General features: G+C 39.4%; 1 protein-coding gene across 1 annotated transcript in view; it reads right to left on the bottom strand.

Moving 5' to 3' along the window:
• Nucleotides 1-22745, bottom strand: part of CHKB (choline kinase beta) — a 191245-nt gene that overhangs the window by 161836 nt on the left and 6664 nt on the right. The window contains exon 2 of the mRNA XM_053716290.1: nucleotides 6939-7047. Within this exon, the coding sequence (XP_053572265.1) occupies nucleotides 6939-7047 (109 nt within the window). The remainder of the gene's footprint in view (nucleotides 1-6938; nucleotides 7048-22745) is intronic.

Raw genomic sequence — 22745 nt, 5'->3', positions numbered from 1 at the left:
CATATATATATACACACATATATATATATATACACACACACACATATATATATATATATATATATATATATATATATATATACACACACATACACACACTATATATATATATATATATATATATATATATATATATATATATATATATATATATATATATATATATATATAAAATTTTAGAGCTTGCCTTATTATAGCTAAATAAGAGGTAAATTCAGGTCAGACATATTGGCATATAAATTGACTGTTTGCATTAATAATATATACAACTTCTGGTGTTTTTAATCAGTTATATAGAATCATTTGTGGGCTAAGTAGCTAAATTATACTTGTCTGAAAATTATGTTAAATCTACTGAGATCCAGTAAGATTTGTTTCTTGTTATACCGTTAAGCCAACGGTCCATACTCTGGTATTTTAATGTGATTCATTGTGAGTAAAAGTTAATTTAAAAGGTATATAATTTATGATCTTTGTAAAGAATATTATAACAGCATAAGCGTGTATAGTCGATTCATAGGGGCTCCGTATGGAGCTTGAAGCCCCGTGTTTCTGGCGAGCGTTCAGACTTGCCATAAACACCAGTTATGAAGCAGCCGTCTAAAGACGGCTGCTCCATAACCTGTCCGCCTGCTCTGAGGAGGCGGACAGACAACGCCGCAATTCCACCCGATCAAATACAATCGGGTTGATTGACACCCCCTGCTAGCGGCCGATTGGCTGCAAATCTGCAGGGGGCGGCGTTGCACCAACAGTCCACAAGAGCTGCTGGTGCAGTGCCGAATGTGGAGAGCGTATTGCTCTCCGCATTCAGCAAGATCTGTTGGACATGATCCGCAATGTCAGATCATGTCCGACAGGCCTTTCATAAATAGGCCCCATAATCTAGTCTCTACTTAATATATTTCAATGTGTTTATAAATTTAACTAATCTCAAGAATTTAGGAATAAATATTAAAGTGAATGTCAATTTTGATGCTAAAGTGTCCGGTTTTTAAAAATGTGATTAAAAACAGGGGCACTTTAATTCATCAAAATTTACATTTCACTCCTGTTGAGAAAACAAAAACAAAAAACCTTACCTTTTAATCTTCACAGCAGCTCCAGCTTCCTCCGGTCGTTGCAAGCCATTTCTGATGTCAGAAATGATGGATAGGTCATCCTCCAATCACAGCTTCCCCCCCGGGGGGGGGGGGGGAGGATCAGTGTCTGATTCAACGCTGTGATTGGAGGAAGCTGGATTCCTCATTTTAGACCCAGGAAGAGGCTTTGTAACAGGCGGAGGAAGCTGGAGCTGCTGTGAAGATTAAAAACAGAATTTATGTTTACCTGATAAATTACTTTCTCCAACGGTGTGTCCGGTCCACGGCGTCATCCTTACTTGTGGGATATTCTCTTCCCCAACAGGAAATGGCAAAGAGCCCAGCAAAGCTGGTCACATGATCCCTCCTAGGCTCCGCCTACCCCAGTCATTCGACCGACGTTAAGGAGGAATATTTGCATAGGAGAAACCATATGGTACCGTGGTGACTGTAGTTAAAGAAAATAAATTATCAGACCTGATTAAAAAAACCAGGGCGGGCCGTGGACCGGACACACCGTTGGAGAAAGTAATTTATCAGGTAAACATAAATTCTGTTTTCTCCAACATAGGTGTGTCCGGTCCACGGCGTCATCCTTACTTGTGGGAACCAATACCAAAGCTTTAGGACACGGATGAAGGGAGGGAGCAAATCAGGTCACCTAAATGGAAGGCACCACGGCTTGCAAAACCTTTCTCCCAAAAACAGCCTCAGAAGAAGCAAAAGTATCAAACTTGTAAAATTTGGTAAAAGTGTGCAGTGAAGACCAAGTCGCTGCCCTACATATCTGATCAACAGAAGCCTCGTTCTTGAAGGCCCATGTGGAAGCCACAGCCCTAGTGGAATGAGCTGTGATTCTTTCGGGAGGCTGCCGTCCGGCAGTCTCGTAAGCCAATCTGATGATGCTTTTAATCCAAAAAGAGAGAGAGGTAGAAGTTGCTTTTTGACCTCTCCTTTTACCAGAATAAACAACAAACAAGGAAGATGTTTGTCTAAAATCCTTTGTAGCATCTAAATAGAATTTTAGAGCGCGAACAACATCCAAATTGTGCAACAAACGTTCCTTCTTTGAAACTGGTTTCGGACACAGAGAAGGTACGATAATCTCCTGGTTAATGTTTTTGTTAGAAACAACTTTTGGAAGAAAACCAGGTTTAGTACGTAAAACCACCTTATCTGCATGGAACACCAGATAAGGAGGAGAACACTGCAGAGCAGATAATTCTGAAACTCTTCTAGCAGAAGAAATTGCAACTAAAAACAAAACTTTCCAAGATAATAACTTAATATCAACGGAATGCAAGGGTTCAAACGGAACCCCCTGAAGAACTGAAAGAACTAAATTGAGACTCCAAGGAGGAGTCAAAGGTTTGTAAACAGGCTTAATTCTAACCAGAGCCTGAACAAAGGCTTGAACATCTGGCACAGCGGCCAGCTTTTTGTGAAGTAACACAGACAAGGCAGAAATCTGTCCCTTCAGGGAACTTGCAGATAATCCTTTTTCCAATCCTTCTTGAAGGAAGGATAGAATCCTAGGAATCTTAACCTTGTCCCAAGGGAATCCTTTAGATTCACACCAACAGATATATTTTTTCCAAATTTTGTGGTAAATCTTTCTAGTTACAGGCTTTCTGGCCTGAACAAGAGTATCGATAACAGAATCTGAGAATCCTCGCTTCGATAAGATCAAGCGTTCAATCTCCAAGCAGTCAGCTGGAGTGAAACCAGATTCGGATGTTCGAACGGACCCTGAACAAGAAGGTCTCGTCTCAAAGGTAGCTTCCAAGGAGGAACCGATGACATATTCACCAGATCTGCGTACCAAGTCCTGCGTGGCCACGCAGGAGCTATCAAGATCACCGACGCCCTCTCCTGATTGATCCTGGCTACCAGCCTGGGGATGAGAGGAAACGGCGGGAACACATAAGCTAGTTTGAAGGTCCAAGGTGCTACTAGTGCATCCACTAGAGCCGCCTTGGGATCCCTGGATCTGGACCCGTAGCAAGGAACTTTGAAGTTCTGACGAGAGGCCATCAGATCCATGTCTGGAATGCCCCACAGCTGAGTGGCTTGGGCAAAGATTTCCGGATGGAGTTCCCACTCCCCCGGATGCAATGTCTGACGACTCAGAAAATCCGCTTCCCAATTTTCCACTCCTGGGATGTGGATAGCAGACAGGTGGCAGGAGTGAGACTCCGCCCATAGAATGATTTTGGTCACTTCTTCCATCGCCAGGGAACTCCTTGTTCCCCCCTGATGGTTGATGTACGCAACAGTTGTCATGTTGTCTGATTGAAACCGTATGAACTTGGCCCTCGCTAGCTGAGGCCAAGCCTTGAGAGCATTGAATATCGCTCTCAGTTCCAGAATATTTATCGGTAGAAGAGATTCTTCCCGAGACCAAAGACCCTGAGCTTTCAGGGATCCCCAGACCGCGCCCCAGCCCATCAGACTGGCGTCGGTCGTGACAATGACCCACTCTGGTCTGCGGAATGTCATCCCTCGTGACAGGTTGTCCAGGGACAGCCACCAACGGAGTGAGTCTCTGGTCCTCTGATTTACTTGTATCTTCGGAGACAAGTCTGTATAGTCCCCATTCCACTGACTGAGCATGCACAGTTGTAATGGTCTTAGATGAATGCGTGCAAAAGGAACTATGTCCATTGCCGCTACCATCAACCCGATCACTTCCATGCACTGAGCTATGGAAGGAAGAGGAACGGAATGGAGTATCCGACAAGAGTCTAGAAGTTTTGTTTTTCTGGCCTCTGTCAGAAAAATCCTCATTTCTAAGGAGTCTATTATTGTTCCCAAGAAGGGAACCCTTGTTGACGGAGATAGAGAACTCTTTTCCACGTTCACTTTCCATCCGTGAGATCTGAGAAAGGCCAGGACAATGTCCGTGTGAGCCTTTTGCCTGCCGATATTATTATATCAAAATACCCAGATAAAATGATTCCTCAAGGCTAAATATGTGTTAATAATCAATCGATTTAGCCCAAAAAAAAGTCTACAGTCTTAATAAGCCCTTTTTGAAGCCCTTATTTACAATCGTAATAAACATGGCTTACCGGATCCCAGAGGGAAAATGACAGCTTCCAGCATTACATCGTCTTGTTAGAATGTGTCATACCTCAAGCAGCAAGAGACTGCTCACTGTTCCCCCAACTGAAGTTAATTGCTCTCAACAGTCCTGTGTGGAACAGCCATGGATTTTAGTGACGGTTGCTAAAATCATTTTCCTCATACAAACAGAAATCTTCATCTCTTTTCTGTTTCTGAGTAAATAGTACATACCAGCACTATTTCAAAATAACAAACTCTTGATTGAATAATAAAAACTACAGTTAAACACTAAAAAACTCTAAGCCATCTCCGTGGAGATGTTGCCTGTACAACGGCAAAGAGAATGACTGGGGTAGGCGGAGCCTAGGAGGGATCATGTGACCAGCTTTGCTGGGCTCTTTGCCATTTCCTGTTGGGGAAGAGAATATCCCACAAGTAAGGATGACGCCGTGGACCGGACACACCTATGTTGGAGAAAGGTAAGTTTTTTTTCTCAACAGGAGTGAAATGTAAATTCTGATGAATTAAAGTGCCCCCGTTTTTAATCAAATTTGAAAAAAAAACGGCACTTTAGCATCAAAATTGACATTCACTTTAATTTCAATTGTTTTGTATATACATTTTAATTGGAGGTTATTTTAAAGAATAATATAAATAAATTATATTTATAACCCTGGTTTATACTGACAACCTCCCATTCCACGCACAATGGCCAATTTTTCATTGGTATAGCAGTACAGCACCATACCGGAAAACTTGTAATTTAGGTCACTGTGAGATAAAGCACATCATTAAACAGGGCATGTATATAACCCGTACACTGTCACATACACTGTGAGATAAAGGAAATCATTACACATGGCAATTATATAATCCGTACACTGTCACATACACCCTGTGAGATAAAGCACATCATTACACAGGACATTTATATAACCCGCACACTGTCACATACACTGTAAGATAAAGCACATCATTACACAGGGCATGTATATAACCCGCACACTGTCACACACACTGAGATAAAGCACATCATTACACAGGGCATTTATATAACACGTACACTGTCACATACACCCTGTGAGATAAAGCACATCATTACACAGGTCATGTATATAACCCGCACACTGTCACATACACCCTGTAAGATAAAGCACATCATTACACAGGTCATGTATATAACCCGCACACTGTCACATACACCCTGTGAGATAAAGCACATCATTACACAGGGCATGTATATAACCCGCACACTGTCACATACACCCTGTAAGATAAAGCACATCATTACACAGGGCATGTATATAACCCGCACACTGTCACATACACCCTGTGAGATAAAGCACATCATTACACAGGTCATGTATATAACCCGCACACTGTCACACACACTGTAAGATAAAGCACATCATTAAACAGGGCATGTATATAACCCGCACACTGTCACACACACTGTAAGATAAAGCACATCATTACACAGGGCATGTATATAACCCGCACACTGTCACACACACTGTAAGATAAAGCACATCATTAAACAGGGCATGTATATAACCCGCACACTGTCACACACACTGTAAGATAAAGCACATCATTACACAGGGCATGTATATAACCCGCACACTGTCACACACACTGTAAGATAAAGCACATCATTACACAGGGCATGTATATAAGCCGCACACTGTCACACACACTGTAAGATAAAGCACATTACACAGGGCATGTATATAACCCGCACACTGTCACACACACTGTAAGATAAAGCACATCATTACACAGGGCATGTATATAACCCGCACACTGTCACACACACTGTAAGATAAAGCACATCATTACACAGGACATGTATATAACCCGCACACTGTCACACACACTGTAAGATAAAGCACATCATTACACAGGTCATGTATATAACCCGCACAATGTCACACACACACACTGTAAGATAAAGCACATCATTACACAGGGCATGTATATAACCCGCACACTGTCACATACACTGTAAGATAAAGCACATCATTACACAGAGCATGTATATAACCCGCACACTGTCACACACACCCTGTGAGATAAAGCACATCATTACACAGGGCATGTATATAACCCGCACACTGTCACACACACCCTGTGAGATAAAGCACATCATTACACAGGGCATGTATATAACCCGCACACTGTCACACACACTGTAAGATAAAGCACATCATTACACAGAGCATGTATATAACCCGTACACTGTCACACACACTGTAAGATAAAGCACATCATTACACAGGACATGTATATAACCCGCACACTGTCACACACACTGTAAGATAAAGCACATCATTACACAGGGCATGTATATAACCCGCACACTGTCACACACACTGTAAGATAAAGCACATCATTACACAGGGCATGTATATAACCCGCACACTGTCACACACACTGTAAGAGAAGATAAAGCACATCATTACACAGGGCATGTATATAACCTGTACACTGTAAGAGAAGATAAAGCACATCATTACACAGGGCATGTATATAACCTGCACACTGTAAGAGAAGATAAAGCACATCATTACACAGGGCATGTATGTAACCCGCACACTGTCACACAGAGATAAAAGCACATCATTACACAGGGCATGTTCAACTGGAACAGTCACATACTGTGCATACCTTGGGGAGGAGCATAATCATCCTGAGGATCTTCAGGACAAATAAGACAAAAAACTTGAAATAAATAATAGAAATCAGCATGGGAAGTTAACTGCACTCAGGAACTATAGAAATACACGTTACCTGTAAGATGGCGCCGTACAGACGCAGCAACACTTGACGTGGTTCCGAAGAGACAGAATGCACAGAGTCTATGAGACTGCACTTATACAGGAGATTACTGAGCCCACCGCTGTAAGAGACAGAAAATGAGTCATACAGAGAGATACAGACACACAAATGGTGCAATGACATCAAATTCACAATAAAAAAAGCGATATGCGTGTGTATATATATATATATATATATATATATATATATATATATATATATACACAAATATACATACACACACACACACACTCAGGCGCTCTATATGTGGTACAGTTAGACATTAGGCCAGACAGCCTCATTTAATGCAGTCTTGATTAGAGGCATAGTACCACAGTGTTGGAAAGCGTTTCAACGGTCCCAGCCGTCTTTCTCAAGAGCAATAAAAGTGCTTTACAAACCAAATTTCAGCACCACTATTTTGCACCTAGAGTTATACAACCGAGGAAGGAAAGGAAGATACCAACGACTGATACAAGCTGAACCAGCGCCTCCAGCTAGCACACCTGATCTATTCACACAGACCTTGGGAGAGACTGTGGGACGGCTGCGGTTCACCAGAAGGGGAAAGTATTAATACATATTATACACCTGTTTGCATGTATATCTGTTAGAACACTTGCAATCAACACAAAACTTGCAGTAAAAGCTGGAAAACGTCCACAGTTGAAAAAGTCACTGAGGGGAGTTCCAGAGTGCTCTTAGTGCTATCACACGCACCTAAAATTATTTCCCAGGCCAAAAACAAGTAGTGAAAACTTCCAGGCAAAACTCAAGAGCACTTGGTGCAAAAGCACGCTCAACGCCCAGTGTCTGGAAAACAAGTGACAGACCGCTCATGCGGGACAGGCTTGACTTACGAAACTTCGGATATTGGGATAACCAACACTGATGCCTCTATCTAGAGGTCTGCTTCAGGGTTCCAATCCGGATTACAAAATGTCCGCCTGCAAAGACTCTGTGCAAAGACTTGAGTCAAACGATTCGGCTCACCTCCTTGCACGTCTAGTCGCAGTTATGCCTAAACTGAAGCTGCCGGACACGTAAACTCCAACAAACACGGAGGGCTTGGTTCGTTTCAAACCATGCAGCAAACAGACAACCTGCTGGTAAAGTGATGATGCGTTCGACCCTTCCCTTAGTGGGCCGTCTTCGGGGCTTCATCAGATGACAGCCAGAGGCTGATGAGGGCTTTTATACCCCTAGCAGTACACGAGGTTTCCCTTAGTGGCTCCTTATATTGATCCAACCTTTTCATCTGTTATTTCTATGGCAGTGAGGGAAAAAGCTGGTGAGACTTCCAAACATTAAAATAACAATACAATGTTACCGAAACATACTTACGGAGCTTACATTACAGTAGAGCTGCAACAACTAATCGTCATAATCGATAATAATCGATTATGAAAATAGTTGTCAACGAATCTCATAATCGATTAGTTGGTTTGCAATTAGTTGGTCTGTACACAACACCAGCTGCTTCACTCCAATGAACTCCTGCATATGGTATTGTGTTTTATGGTTATGTCCTTAGCCTAAAGGACGTCTACAGACATTTTACTTTTCACTTTTTCAGGACAGTATACGTTTACAACTACCCCTGGCTTATGTGCAACCCAGCTATAATAGTCATCATTTTGATTGTTTATATTAAATCTGGTGATTTGGAACTATGCTTTGCATGATATAGTGCCAAGCTTGTTGTTTACACCTTGCCCCTAGATTGATGGGAGTTATTTAAATTGATGTGCACTATTATCTGTTTGCACAATTATTAGCGTATTGCTTGCTATTGCTGATTATATGTACTGTATAAATAAATGTATAAAGCTTTGTCCTGTTATTGATATACAGTCCTTAGCACTTTAGATTTTGTTTTTTATATTTTTAATAAATTGTGATAATATTTACCAGATTCAACCTTTATAAGTATATATTCGTTATTTTAAGAGCGGACTAGATATTTCCCCTAACCTTATAGCTGGTTATTTACCATTGCATATAGATATTCAAGATATTTTTATGTTAGAATGAAGTCAATGGTTACTTTATTGAGAGGCCCCTTGCCAAGGTAGAAAACACTTAGCATTGGTGAAGAGCTAACAAAGATAAATATCCCACTTTGGTGAAATTAGCAAAACCCTACTTGTACACCTCAACAGCCTTTTCTCTGCTGCAGGAAATATAGCTGCAAACAGAGAACCAGCCTTAGCCAGAAGCATGTGGACATGTTGAGATTTTTGCATTTCAATTCAAAGTTTCTGAAAGAGTGAAAAACAGAATGTTATTAACAGTGATAGCCTAACTCTTTCTAGTTCTACCTCTTTTCAAACAGTTTGTGGTTTTGTTTTGTTTAATTATAAAAATGTGCTCTGCTGCTTAAAAATTTAAGAAACAGTTGTGTTAATGTAAAGTTTTAGTCTAATGTTTATATTTTTTTTTTTTATTTTTTTTTATTAAGGTTTAGTACATTGGATACTACATAAGTGGTAAGACATTTGAAATACATATCCAAAAAAAATTAAATAAAAGTCATGACCGTTGCATTAGTAATACAAATTGATTGTGTCTGTTATATCACAGAGAAAAGAAGCAAATAAACATGTTTGTTGAATAGACAAAAACTCATACAATTGAGTAACACTATACTGCATTTAATTACACTAGATGATACACTTGATTAATGCTAAACCTTTTTTTTTTTTTTTTTTTTTCCCCCATGAATTAAAATTAATAAAAAAAGAAGGAAAAAGAAAGAAAAAAAAAAAAAAAAAAAGAAAAAGTAAATTAATCAATACCTCCCCACCCCTCTCCTCCTCCCCAGCCACCTACCAGAGATTAAGCAGCACCAACTCTATTTCATTGATCGGGTAACCTTTAATAAAAGCTGACCATTTCAGAAAAAAAAAATGTAATATCTCCTTCATTATCAATATTAGTGTCTCTCTGCTCAATCATGCATTGTTTCTTCAAGCAATGTCTTACTTCCAAAATTGAGGGGGTCCTTGAATTTTTCCAGTACTTGAGAATCAAATATCTGGCAGCTAAGATTGTGAGAATGATTAATTTTTCCTGAGGTTATTGCCCTTCTCCCAGTTGTGCACAAAATATGATCTGTGTCAGAGTGAGAGCCAGAGGAGAAGCCTCCAAGTTTTTATTGAGCCAAAATTCTACTCTGCACCAAAATTGACGTATTTTTGGGCAATTCCATATCATATGTACCAGATCTGCTGCGTCAAGGGAACATTTTGGGCACTTGCTAAAATCCAAATTATGTATTTTATAACCTAGGGCTGGGGTAAAGTATGTTCTATGTAACATTTTCACGTGCGCTTCCCTCCAGGTAGCGGAAAGAGTAGCCCGAGTTACTCTGCTAATTGATTTCTGTACGCTATTTGAATCTATCAAATCCGAGGGAATTAACCTAGACCAGTCCATCGCCAGTTGTTCTAATAGGGGAATTCCTTTGTTGGAATTAAGGAGTGAGTAACGGGGAGTAATTGACATACGTTCGGCTTTGATCAGTATCAACCAATTCTCCAATTTACCTAGGGTCCAAGACCATTCTGTGTTCCTAATAATCTCTGAGCCATAATGTCTGAGCTGCAGATATGCAAAGAACTCCTTATGTGATAGATTGAATTCATTTTTCAAATGTTCAAATGTTTTTATAGTATTTGAATCCTTTTTAAAGAGTTGCTGGACTTTTTCTAGTCCAAGATGGGTCCATCTGTCGAATATGGCCATTTCCAAACCAGGTTGAAATTTGGGATCCCCTTTTATTGGTAGGTATTGGGAGACGCTGCAATTAATTTTTAGAACAGCCCCGATTTTCCACCAGGCTTTGATGGGATTCAGGATGGTTTTGAGCTTCTTAATTTCAGGAGGTAATAATTTGGGTTCACAATGAGCCAGGCCAACTGGGAGAAATGGGTAGCTGATATTAGCTTCTAACGATGTATTTGTAACATGGTTTTTGGAATAAAGCCAATCTGTCACAGTTCGTGCAAGAAAAGCCAAGTTGTATTGTTTAATGTCTGGCAAAGCTAGGCCCCCATGTTCTTTTGCCAAACTTAATTTTGTTAGAGATTCTCGACTTCTTCCCTTGCCAAAGAAAATTTCCAACTGCCCTGTTAAGTAACCGAATATCCTTTCCATACATTATTAATGGGATATTTTGTAAGATGTATAAGAGTTTTGGGAGGAGGATCATTTTGTATAGGGCTATTCTCCCAGATAGTGAGATGGGTAGATTTTGCCAATTTTTCAATCTCTCACAGATCAATGTCAATATTGGTGTTATGTTAAATTTATAGAGATCAATGAATCTTACTGGTATAGTAATTCCCAGATATTTAAATGATTCGGAGACCACTTTGAACGGACTATCTTTTATTGAATCAATGCTCTTTCTTAGCCAAAATAACTCGGACTTGGAAGTATTAACAATATACCCAGCAAATGAACCAAATTGTTCAATAATGCTAAGCAGTTTGGGTATGTTTGCCTTTGTATTTGAAATATAGAGGAGTATGTCGTCCGCATATAATGCAGCTTTCATTACATGCTCGCCTATTCTGATGCCCTCAACACTCTGTCTAATCTTTATCGCTAAAGATTCTATGGCAATATCAAAGAGAAGAGGGGACAGGGGACAACCCTGGCGCGTTCCCCTTTCGATCACGATATCAGAAGATAAAGAATTATTAACTATCAGTCTAGTTTGAGGACGTGTATATAAGTTCTTTATAAAATTAAGAAAATTATCCTTAAACCCAAACTTGGCCAAAGAAGTGAACAAGTGGCTAAAATAAACTGAATCAAATGCTTTAGCCGCATCAATAGCAACTATTGCAAGATCCTTGATGTCCCCTGTCCCCCCCTCCTGAGTCTGAAAGAATTCTGTCATTAGCAGGACTTCCCGGATTTTAGAGGCGGAATTTCGACGGTAGATGAACCCTGCTTGATCATTATGAATGATATATGGAAAACCGCCTTGAAGCCTGCGTGCCAGGATTGAAGCAAGAATCTTATAATCCGAGTTTAAGAGGGCTATAGGTCGGTAAGAATCCTTATGGTCAGGATCCTTTCCTCCCTTAAGAAGTAGTGTTGTAAAAGAGGCAGAGAAGCCAGCTGGTATGGTATTACCATTGATGAAAAATTCATTGTAGACGTTACGTAAATAGGGAACTATCTCTTGGGTTAAAATCTAATATACCTCATTGGGAATGCCATCTGGGCCTGCTGCTTTGTTCACAGATGATTCAGAAATCGTTTTACTAATTTCCTCATCAGAGATCGGGCTATTCAAGATAGAGTTTATTTCTGTTGTCATTGTAGGACAGTTTACCTGACTCCAGAATTGCTCAGACTGGTCCTTATCTGCAATTTTTGCAGAGTAAAGATCCCTATAATACTTTGTAAATGCCTCTAGGATATCTTCTGATTTTACAAGTGACTTCCCTGAGTGAAGAATTTTTTCGATCATGGGAGGCTTATTATCTCCTTTAACTAGCTTAGCTAATAGTTTGCCGGATTTATTTCCAAACCGTTAAAGCTTGGCCTGAAACCTCAGTTCCCTCTGTGTTTCCAATAGTAGTGCCACAGCGTCTCTTTCACTCTTAGCTTTAATATATTTAGCCCAATAGAAGGGTGTTCTCTGCAATAGGTAACGATTATATGCATTAACCACAGAATTCGTGGCCTCTTTCTCTTTTTCAATTTCTTAGATATCATGGCGGCATATGCCGTTATTTCCCCTCCAAGGACTGCTTTAGCAGCTCCCCAGAAAATTTCCGAGCGGTCTACAAACTCAGAATTAAATTGGATATATTCTTTAAATCTGTCAATTAGATGTTTTTTTAAATTTAGAGTCGTTAACCAGATAATATGGAAAGATAAACCTTGCAGAAGAGAGTTTATGAAACGATTAAGTTGTACTTCTAGAAAAATAGGAGAATGATCGGATAAGATTACGGGTGTTATTCCTGCAGCAGTTTTCATTGTACATAGTCGATCATCAATTAGAAAAAGATCTATTCTAGATAGAGTCTTATGGGCCCTAGATAGACAAGTGTAATCTCGAACATCGGGATTTTGAATCCTCCAGATGTCTTTAACCGCTAAGTTCTGGGTTAAGTTCTTAAACAGTTTTGTTTCAAGATTATCTCTCTTTTGTTTTATTTGTTTGTTGACCTGCCGTAGCCTATCCAGAGGGGATTGTGGGGCCATATTAAAATCGCCTCCTAACACCATGTAGCCTTCTGAATAAGTTAATATTTTAGATTGTAGCATGTCCCAAAATTCGTAATCTAAAATGTTGGGTGCATATAGATTACAAAGAGTAAACAATTGATCTTGAATTTTGATTTTCAACATCAAGAATCTCCCCTCTGGATCCCTTTCAGAGTGCATTATTTCAAATTCCAGCCTCTTCCCAATCCGTATAGCTACCCCTCTTTTTTTCCCAAGACTGGGAGAGGCAACAACCTCTTTTACCCAAGAACTTTTAATTTTTTTGATTTAGTCTATATTTAAATGCGTTTCTTGCAAAAATGCAAGGTCCGCCTGCATTTTCCTCAAATGGGAGATAATTGCTTTCCTTTTGATGGGGGTCGAGATACCCCCTATGTTCCATGATACCAATTTAAATTTATCTAGTCTCTTAATCATCTGTTTACATATACATGAAAACTATGGCAGAAGGTGGGGATGGAGGGAGAGGGTGAGGGGAGAGAGAGAGAAAAAAAAAAAAAAGGAAGAAAAAAAAACAAAAAAAAAAACAAAACAACAACAACATCTCAATTTGAAGCTCAGCAGGGAAGCCTTCCCCACTGAGTTCTTGGCCCAGTGATAGTCCTCTTCCGAGGCCTGCTTTATTCTAAAGAAGCCCATACCTTATCTGTGGGAACCTAAAAGAACCTAGTTATTTTACTATTTATTTGTTTCCGACTGCCTGCGGCCTATTTATACTATAGATTCTATTTCAGAAAGAAATTTTTCAGCTTCTCGTGCATTTTCGTAAAAATATACTTTGTCTCTAACAGTTATTTTGAGTTTAGATGGATATAGTAGTGTCGCTTTATAACCTCTTTGTATCAGTTTTGTGCATATTGGTGCTAGTTCTCTTCTTCTTAAAGATGTCTCAGCTGAAAAATCTTGGAAAAAGAGAATTTTAGCACCTCCTATGCCGATTGGTTGTTTCTTCTTAAATTGTTGGAGTATGTTAATTTTATCAAGATAATTCAGAAAGCGTACTATTACTGGTCTGGGCCTATTATTTATTTTATTGTCAGTCGGGGGTGGGCCTATTCTGTGAGCCATCTCTATTATTATATGAGTGCTGGGCATTTCTAAGAGTTGGACTAGAGTCTCAGAGATAAACAGGGAGAGATCTTCATATTTTTTACCCTCAGGTATACCAATAATCCTTATGTTATTTCTGTGAGATCTATTTTCGAGATCCTCCATTTTCATCAATAGTTTTTGAATCTTAGTGTTCGTTTCCTCTAGGCTAGAGCTATGTGAGTTAGTGAGGTCCTCAAGATCAGAGATCCTCTGTTCTGCCTCCTGTAATCTATTTGAGAATTGCCTAATTTCCTGAGATAGTTGGGCAATATCCTGTTTTATTTCAGATTTTAAAGGTATCAAACTTGGGAGTCAGTGCTTCAGAAATATTGGAAACCAGGTTTTGAATGTTTAAGGTCTCATTGGCAGGGTTAATGATAGGTGTGGTAGTGTCTGTTACGTTTTCTGAGACACCTTTTGATTTTTTTGTCTTTGTGTCTACCTGCCATGCTTGAAGAGAGAGTTCTGGGGGAGGTGTTTAAGAATCTATCCATAAGACAGGTATCAACCGTGAAGGGGAAAAAAAAAAAAGGAAAAGTGGTGTAGTGCGGAAAGATAAGTTAATGTGGTAGTGTCGAGAGGTGAGATAAGGTAATGTGATGAAAAAAAAAAAAAAGGGGGGGGGTGAGTGACTTTGTGCGTGAAAAAACTATGTATTGTTGACCTATGAAGACAAGGTGGGAGAGAAGTGGGTTATATTAGTGTCGAGGAGTGAAGAAGTGTAATAGTGTGAAAGTGGTGTCGTGCGGAAAGATAAGTTGATGTGGTAGTGTCAGAGGTGAGATGAAGTAATGTGAGAAAAAAAAAGAAAGTGGTGTGTGAAGAAAAAAAAGCGGTTTGTGAAAATTCAGTGATTGAAAAGTGACCCACTAGGGGAAGTGAGGTCAAATTAATTGGTTGAGGTGATTTATTCAGAACTGTTCAATCAAGCAATGACAGAATAAGATCAAAAAGCCTGGAATTTCCTCTAATATGCTCAAGGTTCCCTGACTAAGCCAGTTTATACTGTATCTGGCCTATTGGTCTAGTTGGTAAAAGTTGTTTCTATCCCCTTAAGTCTGAGACTCCAGCCAAATCTCAAAAAAGCACTAATAACAGTAAAGATAAATACTGTGTGGGTATAGCTAATACTGTATATGTTTTAGAAAAAAAACCTTTAAACACTTTTGTAAAAGAGCTGTAGTTAATAGCAAACTTTTACCAGATGCAAGTAGAGCAGAACAGCTCTTACAGAGAGTGTAGTATAATATCAGATATACAGCTTTTTAATTCCTCAGGCATCTATGCCCAGGGCTAGGCCCAGCAATTTTTGGTGTGAGAGACAGCAGTAAGAAATATCAACTCTTTTTAAGTTGAGGAAGGAAAAGATAGAGGGCACCACATAGTGCAGATCATAAAAATAGATGAAGGCAACAATTGGATCACAAGAATCCTACTCACACAGTATAAGGCACCAAAGTGACTTCCTGTGCAGCTCTTGCTGGGCCAAATATATTTTATCACCATTTATTTGGAGTTTTTCGGATCTTTGGTGTGAGCTTCCTTGACACTGATTTGCTCCCACTACACCTTCCTTTGGGCTTCCCTGGACTCTCCCTGGTGAGACGAGGAACTTCATCTGACGACATATTCCAAAGGAGGTCTACCGGACGACGTGTGGTTCCGGACTGCGCATACTGCACATTGGTGCCTTATACTGTGTGAGTAGATTCTTGTGATCCAATTGTTGCCTTCATCTATTTTTATGATCTGCACTATGTGCCGCCCTCTATATTTTCCTTCCTAGATTTGTCATCTGTGTTGCGGCACAACACCCTGGAGGAGCGGCCTACACTTGCTTGGATTACTGCTGTCTGTCAGCTGTTGGAATTACTTACTGTGTATTCCTGGACTTTGCATTAGAGAATACATACCCTGGACTGCACAGTTGGTATTGTTGTTTTTTTTTTTTTTTTTCACCTTGAATGCCATTACATTGATGTTTTAATATTAATGTTACTATATTGACGTTGCTATTTGATATATGTACCAATTCTATTTTTAGAGCTCCTATATCAATTATTCCACCTATAATAATTTATCTTTTTATAACATCCATCCTAGGCGCATCTTATAAGTGCTTTAGTGACATTATCACTGAAGCACTAGTTACTGTCTTTTTAAGTTGGGAATAATACTTGGCCTAAGGCTTAACCTTAAACTGAGGCCTAGGCAAGAATGATAATCAGCAAGAGTGGGCTAATACTAATAGTGTAAATATATAGAGAAAAAAAAGACCTTAAGAAGTAGTCAGTTACCCATTACAGACAGGGCGAAAATATTTTTAAAGTTGATATGCATATTAACAAAACACACTCTGTAGATTAACTTCTCAAGTGCCCTGATAGAAAATTGGACACAACAATATTTTACATGCAAGAAAAAACAAATTGGCTTAAGAAACAGAGTTAATGTCTCAGATTGGCATGAACAAAGTTATATGGGAAAACAGAAAGGGTAATTAGCGACACATAACAGGCAGTACACAACCACCAAAATGGAAGTTCCCTATATCCTATAATTTGTCTTTTCCCTCCTTTCCCTCCCCTTCTTTTCTTCTTCTTCTTTGGACAAAATATATGCTCTGTGTGAAAAAAATATTTTTTTTTCCTTTTTTCCCTTTCCCTTTAAAACCACTGATTTGCAACAGACACTTCCTTGCAAACAGAGACAACCAAATGTAAATTTGCTCTTTTATAATGTGCTCAGTGTGTTAATTCCTCTTATGCCTGTGTCCAAAGTTATGTCTAGTAATATTTAATGAGGCAGACAGACAGCAGTGGAGAATGTCGTCTTTTCCTGAGACAGAAAAAATACTCAGCCTTAGGTTTGACTTAAGACTATATCCTGTAGAAGCTAAGGAACCAGCAAAAAAGCTAATACTGGTCTTCTAAAAAAAGAGGTAGGACCAACCCTAAGCAATTTCAGTTTTCCACCACCTACAGATCTAGGTATACCTTGGATGTATAAATTATCAAAGTACACTCTATGAGTTGATTTTACTAGTGCTCCTACAGGAAATCAAACATAATAATATTTTATGTGGAAAGCAAAAAACGGTTAGCTTAGCAGTAAATTGAAGTAAGAATAATATCTTATAATAGCATATATAAATTTAGATGAAGAAACAAAAAAAAAGATTAGCAACATATAACAGATGGCAAGCAACAAAAAGAAAAAAAAATGCAGGTTTCCCTGGGTCCTGTTTTCTTCAGAAATTGAAGCAAAGCTAAACTGCAAGTGTTAAGTTCATTTAGGCCAATAGCTTGCGGCAAGCCATTTGTTGGAAAAAGAAACAGTAGGGTGTTAGTGTGCTGGAGTAAGTAGGAAAAGTGTTCCTCTAATGTCTCAGGCCTTTTATTGAAGCGGTGGAGAGGAGACAGGGAGGAAAAACCATGCAGACAAAAGCATATGAAGGAGTTAGTGGCTCATGCAGCTGACAAAAAGCATACAATTCACTCTTAATCCATCTAACTTCCTTATAGATGAATAGGGGTATAAAAGCACAGGCCCCAAGGAAGGAAAACGTACTTTGTAGGCCAATTTATGCTTCTTTCGCCCTTAAGTTTAAGGGATACTATCCTGTTGGAACCTTTCAAATTATACCTTCTTTTCCTTTCAGTAAAAGTATATATTTCACAAGTGCATGCGCTATATCTCAACTCTTTCCAGGTAGCTGAGCAGTATGCACCATAAGAAAAAAGTACCTTGTACCATGCAGCTCACTGCCATGGTAATAGCAAATTTTACAAATTCAGCGTTCCAGCTGTATTCTTATGCGGGTGTTGTAAATGTTTGTTTCCTCGATGGGGTCAAGCTCTTGAATTGCCTCACCGTTCCGGGATGACTAGGCGACACTTGCCTGACAGGAATTGCAGAGTTTCCACGAGCAGCATCGGTGTGTGGAAGATAGCAGCTCAGCAGGATGAAGAGAAGCAGCCGGACTCCGACTTTCCTGTACCCAAGAAAAAGGCTGGTAAGGTTGAGAAGGGTTAAAGCGGTGCGGAGTGTGTAGCTTGGGCCAGTGTTGGACCAGAATTTTTAGCAGGGTATGAGTTCTCAGTCTGTGTCCAAGATTTAAAAGCTCATAGGCAAGCAGCCAGGTCGGGCGATATCCCATCCACCTCCTCACGCAGCACCGGTGGGAGGGGTGGGGGGAATCAGCCCGTGCTTACTATTTAGTGCCCACAGAGGGATAAAATGAGACAAAAAAGGCCAAGAGAAAGTGCGGTGCGCTGTAGTTACACCGCTATGGAACCAGGATCCAGATACCCTTGGATAATTAGCCGCCCAGGACAAGGGTTCGGCACGAAAATTGCCGCCAGTGGCTAGTGTGGGAGTTTAGAGAGAGCGTGCTCACAGCGTGTCTGGCACCCAGTCTCCTCCCCCGGAACCACCAAGAGAATGCCTCTAATGTTTATATTTGTAACACTCATTATGTGGATTTTATTTAAAACATAGAAAACTATTATTGATTCTCTTTTTATCCGATTAGTCGGAAAAATAATCGGTCGATTAATCGATTATGAAAATAATAGTTAGTTGCAGCCCTACATTACAGAGGGCAACATTATTTTATTTTAAATGCACAATAATATTTTTAGAACGAATACTGTGTAACTTTTTGATAGAACGCTTCACACAAAATAAAACGATATAAGAGTACATTTTACATGGTAAGAACAACTGAGCTGTGGCATATTTAAATATCAGAGATTAACATGGCCTTTACAAAAAACTAGCAAATTCTAATTTTTAATTTTGACCCATTGGTGAAAGAGTGTTGAGGACATACATCCACTTTGATTCTTTCTGAAGTAGAACCTTATCCACATCTCCACCCCTTCTTTTAGGTTTCATTTGCTCAATGCCTATTACTTTCAACCCATCATAGCTGGAACCATGTTTCTCAGCAAAGTGCCTCCCTATGGAACTGTCTAGATTTATTAGTGTATTTAATGTCATTCCTATGTTCCCGTAGCCTTTCCTTGAGTTCATGGGTCGTTTTGCCAACGTAAAAACGGGGGCATGAACAGGATAACAAGTAGATCACCCCTGTGGAGTTAGTTTATCCACTGTTTAATCTTAAATACATGGTTTTCTGTTGTACTGAAATTTTTAGTTCTTACCATGCTGCTACAATACACACTTTCCACAGGGGTGACTACCTACTCTAGGTCTACTGGCAGTAAGCCAGTTCTGCGGTGGGGTACCTTTTTCATATTTACTTCGTACCAAATAATCTTTGAGGCATAGAGCCCTCCTTGCTGTCATTTTGGGGGATTCAGAAATAATGCCTACCAGTGTTGAATCTGCCTGTAAGACATGCCAATTTGCTTTCACTATTCTTATCTTGTCCCAGTGGCTATTATATCTAGTAATAATCCTTAAAGTATCATCTTCCTTCTTTGGCTTCCTCTGAAATAGGAGCTCCTGCCTAGAGCTTTTCCTTGCCCTAGTCCATGCATGTTTAACCAGTCTGTTGGAATAGTTCCCGTCTTTAAATCTTTGTGCCATATCCTCAGCTTACCTTTCAAACGATGCCTCCGTAGAACAATTTCATTTTAATCTTAGAAATTGCCCTGTCGGGATACCATCCTTCAGTATCTGAGGATGATGGCTCTCTGCATGCAGCAGAGTATTTGTGGCTGTGGCTTTCCTAAAGACCTCAGTGATGAGGCCATTAGTGTGCTTTTTAATTAGGAGGTCAAGAAAAGAAGCTTCATCATCATTGACCTCATACGTTAAAAAGATGAGGAGGGAGTTGGCATTCAGTAAGTCTACAAAAGTCTTAACTTCTACATTTCCCTCCCAAAGGATAAACACATCATCCACATATCTTATCCACAGAGCCATGTGTGCCTCAACCCACTCACTTAGTTTAGAAAAAACTTCTAATTGCTCCCAGTACCCTAGGTGAAAGCAAGTATAGGCTGGGTGACACGTGGCACCCATGGCTGTACCTCTTTCCTGACGGTAAAGCTTACCATCAAAAATATTTTTTTTCAACACAAATTCAAGCAAACTTAAAATGAAGTCAGTATGATTTTTGAAATTCGTCCCTCTAGTTTCCAGAAAGTGCCTTGCAGCCCTAAGACCAACCTGGTGAGGGATCTAGGAATAGAGGGACTAGACATCAAGGGTCCCAAGTAGCTTATTCTCTTGAATGTTCATGCTATACAATCTTTGTAGAACCTCATTAGTATCCCTGACATAGGAGGGCATAGCTAACAAGAATGGACACAGAAAATAATCTATGTACTTGCTTATATTCTCTGTAGCCCCTCCTATGCCAGATATAATAGGTCTACCTTGAGGCGTTTCCAGATCTTTGTGCAGCTTTGGAATGCAGTAGAATGTAGGGAGGACCGGGTTTTTTTGGTACATAAATTTATGTTTGGTGGGGGTAATAAGAACCTCTCTTCGGGCCTGATTGAGAATGAACAGTAGTTTATTGCAAGACCTCTCATAATCCGCCCTATTAACTGGGCTATACTGAAGTGGGTCGCTCAGCTGTCTCATGACTTCCTCACAGTAGGCCACTTTGTCTAATAGTACAACATTGCCACCCTTGTCGGATAATTTTATTACAATATCTCAGAACGTGTCAAGTTAACTGCCACTATCCTTGTGTTTCCGATTTTTCTTATGTCATTTTCGATACATTTAACAAAGCTTTGAATACTCGGAACTAGGGATAGAGCTGGCATATAATCTGATTTGTTTGAGAAGGGAGATCTCACTGGAAAGATCTCATCGTCCACCCCTACAACATCCTCCTGCTCAGATAAAAGAGAAGAGAGCACAGCCAATGTCTCTTCATCAGCGGCGCTCTCTAAAGAAGATTCTTATATTCTTCTTTTATCATTCTAAAGTTTTCTAAAGACTAGTTTGTGAGCAAACAAATTAATGTCCTTAGTAACTGCAAATTTATCAAGGCCTGAAGCTGGACAAAACGTCAAACCTTTAGATAGAAGTTTAATGTGAGCAGAGTTTAAAGGGAACAATGACACATTTACAACAGTGAGCGTGTCCTCCTTCGGACAATCCCCTAAAATTGATCTAGCCATTCTTAATTTCTGGTTGTCATTCGAGGAGAGTTCCGATTGCCTCTGAACCTCCTGTTCCTGCTTCTCCTCCCCCTTCCATAGCGAATATCTACCATTGTGCATCCCCCATCCTCCTCTCCTTGTCCTACGCCTAAAGGGACCCCTTAGTCTAGGATTACCCTCATATTGTTAGTGTTGCGATCAAACTCGCTATCTGAATTATCAGTCCCGGAGTCATATCAACCCCTGACTGCTGGTGAATTGTGATAGATAAACTCCATAGTGAGATAAAATTCATGAAGAGAAGGAAACGAATGAAGGATCAATATGACCTCAAAAAAGGAAGGAGAGATAGATATATATAGATAGATATTAGGGTTGCACCGATACCATTTTTTTTTTAAGACTGAGTACAAGTACCAATACTTTTTTTCAAATACTCACCGATACCAACTACTGATACTTTTTTTTAATGTCATGAAAGTTTACCAAGCACAATACAAGCTAATGATTTAAGATCGCTTCTTTATAATTATGAACTGTATCTCAAGACATTTTGAAATAATAAAAGTTTTATGTGTTTGTTGTCACAAAGTTCACAGAATATGTTTATAAATGAAAATATTGCAATAAAATATATTAATAATAGCAATAAATAACAGCTGCAGCAGCTGGGGCTGGAAAGCTACAATTTAAAGGGGTGATTACCCCCAAGGCAGAACATAGAGTGATCCGAGATATCATCGCAGAAAATGCAGCATGTCTGCAGAAAGAACAGGAACTGTTAGCACTTTAACTTTTCAGTGCTACTCCACATTAGGCTGTTCTTTTTAAACAGAGCTGTTCTCTGGCTGCATTGTATAAGTTTTCTTTATTCTCGAGTTAACCAACACATTGCAATTGATCTAGTGCTTTAGTGTAACTGACAAATTTACAATTTTATTTTATTTAAAAATGACCTGCAGAAAAAATTTCACTAAAAAAATCTCATCGCAGAAAGTGAAAAAAAGTTCTGTCTCTGGGGTGATTACTAGATGCAATTGGGTTGTAGGGTGCTTATATAACTCATCAATCTGACATTTGTACTTGATACAAAGTAATATAATTTAATTCTGAAAATAATATTGAGGAAGGAGTATTCCAGTAATCCCCTTTGAGAAAAATGGGGCATTTTCATTCTACATATATATCTATATATATTCTACTGACTCAAACACATACATATAATATATATATATGCAAACACAAGGGGGAGTTGGTTAAGCACACAACAAAAAAAACATTTTTAAGTTTTTAAAATACTAGCACACATATTGTGGGAGTGCTGCCAAAAAGACCAAAACAA

Source organism: Bombina bombina, chromosome 6 (assembly GCF_027579735.1).
Source record: "Bombina bombina isolate aBomBom1 chromosome 6, aBomBom1.pri, whole genome shotgun sequence".
NCBI lineage: Eukaryota > Metazoa > Chordata > Amphibia > Anura > Bombinatoridae > Bombina > Bombina bombina.
This window is presented reverse-complemented; position numbering and strand designations above follow the sequence as displayed.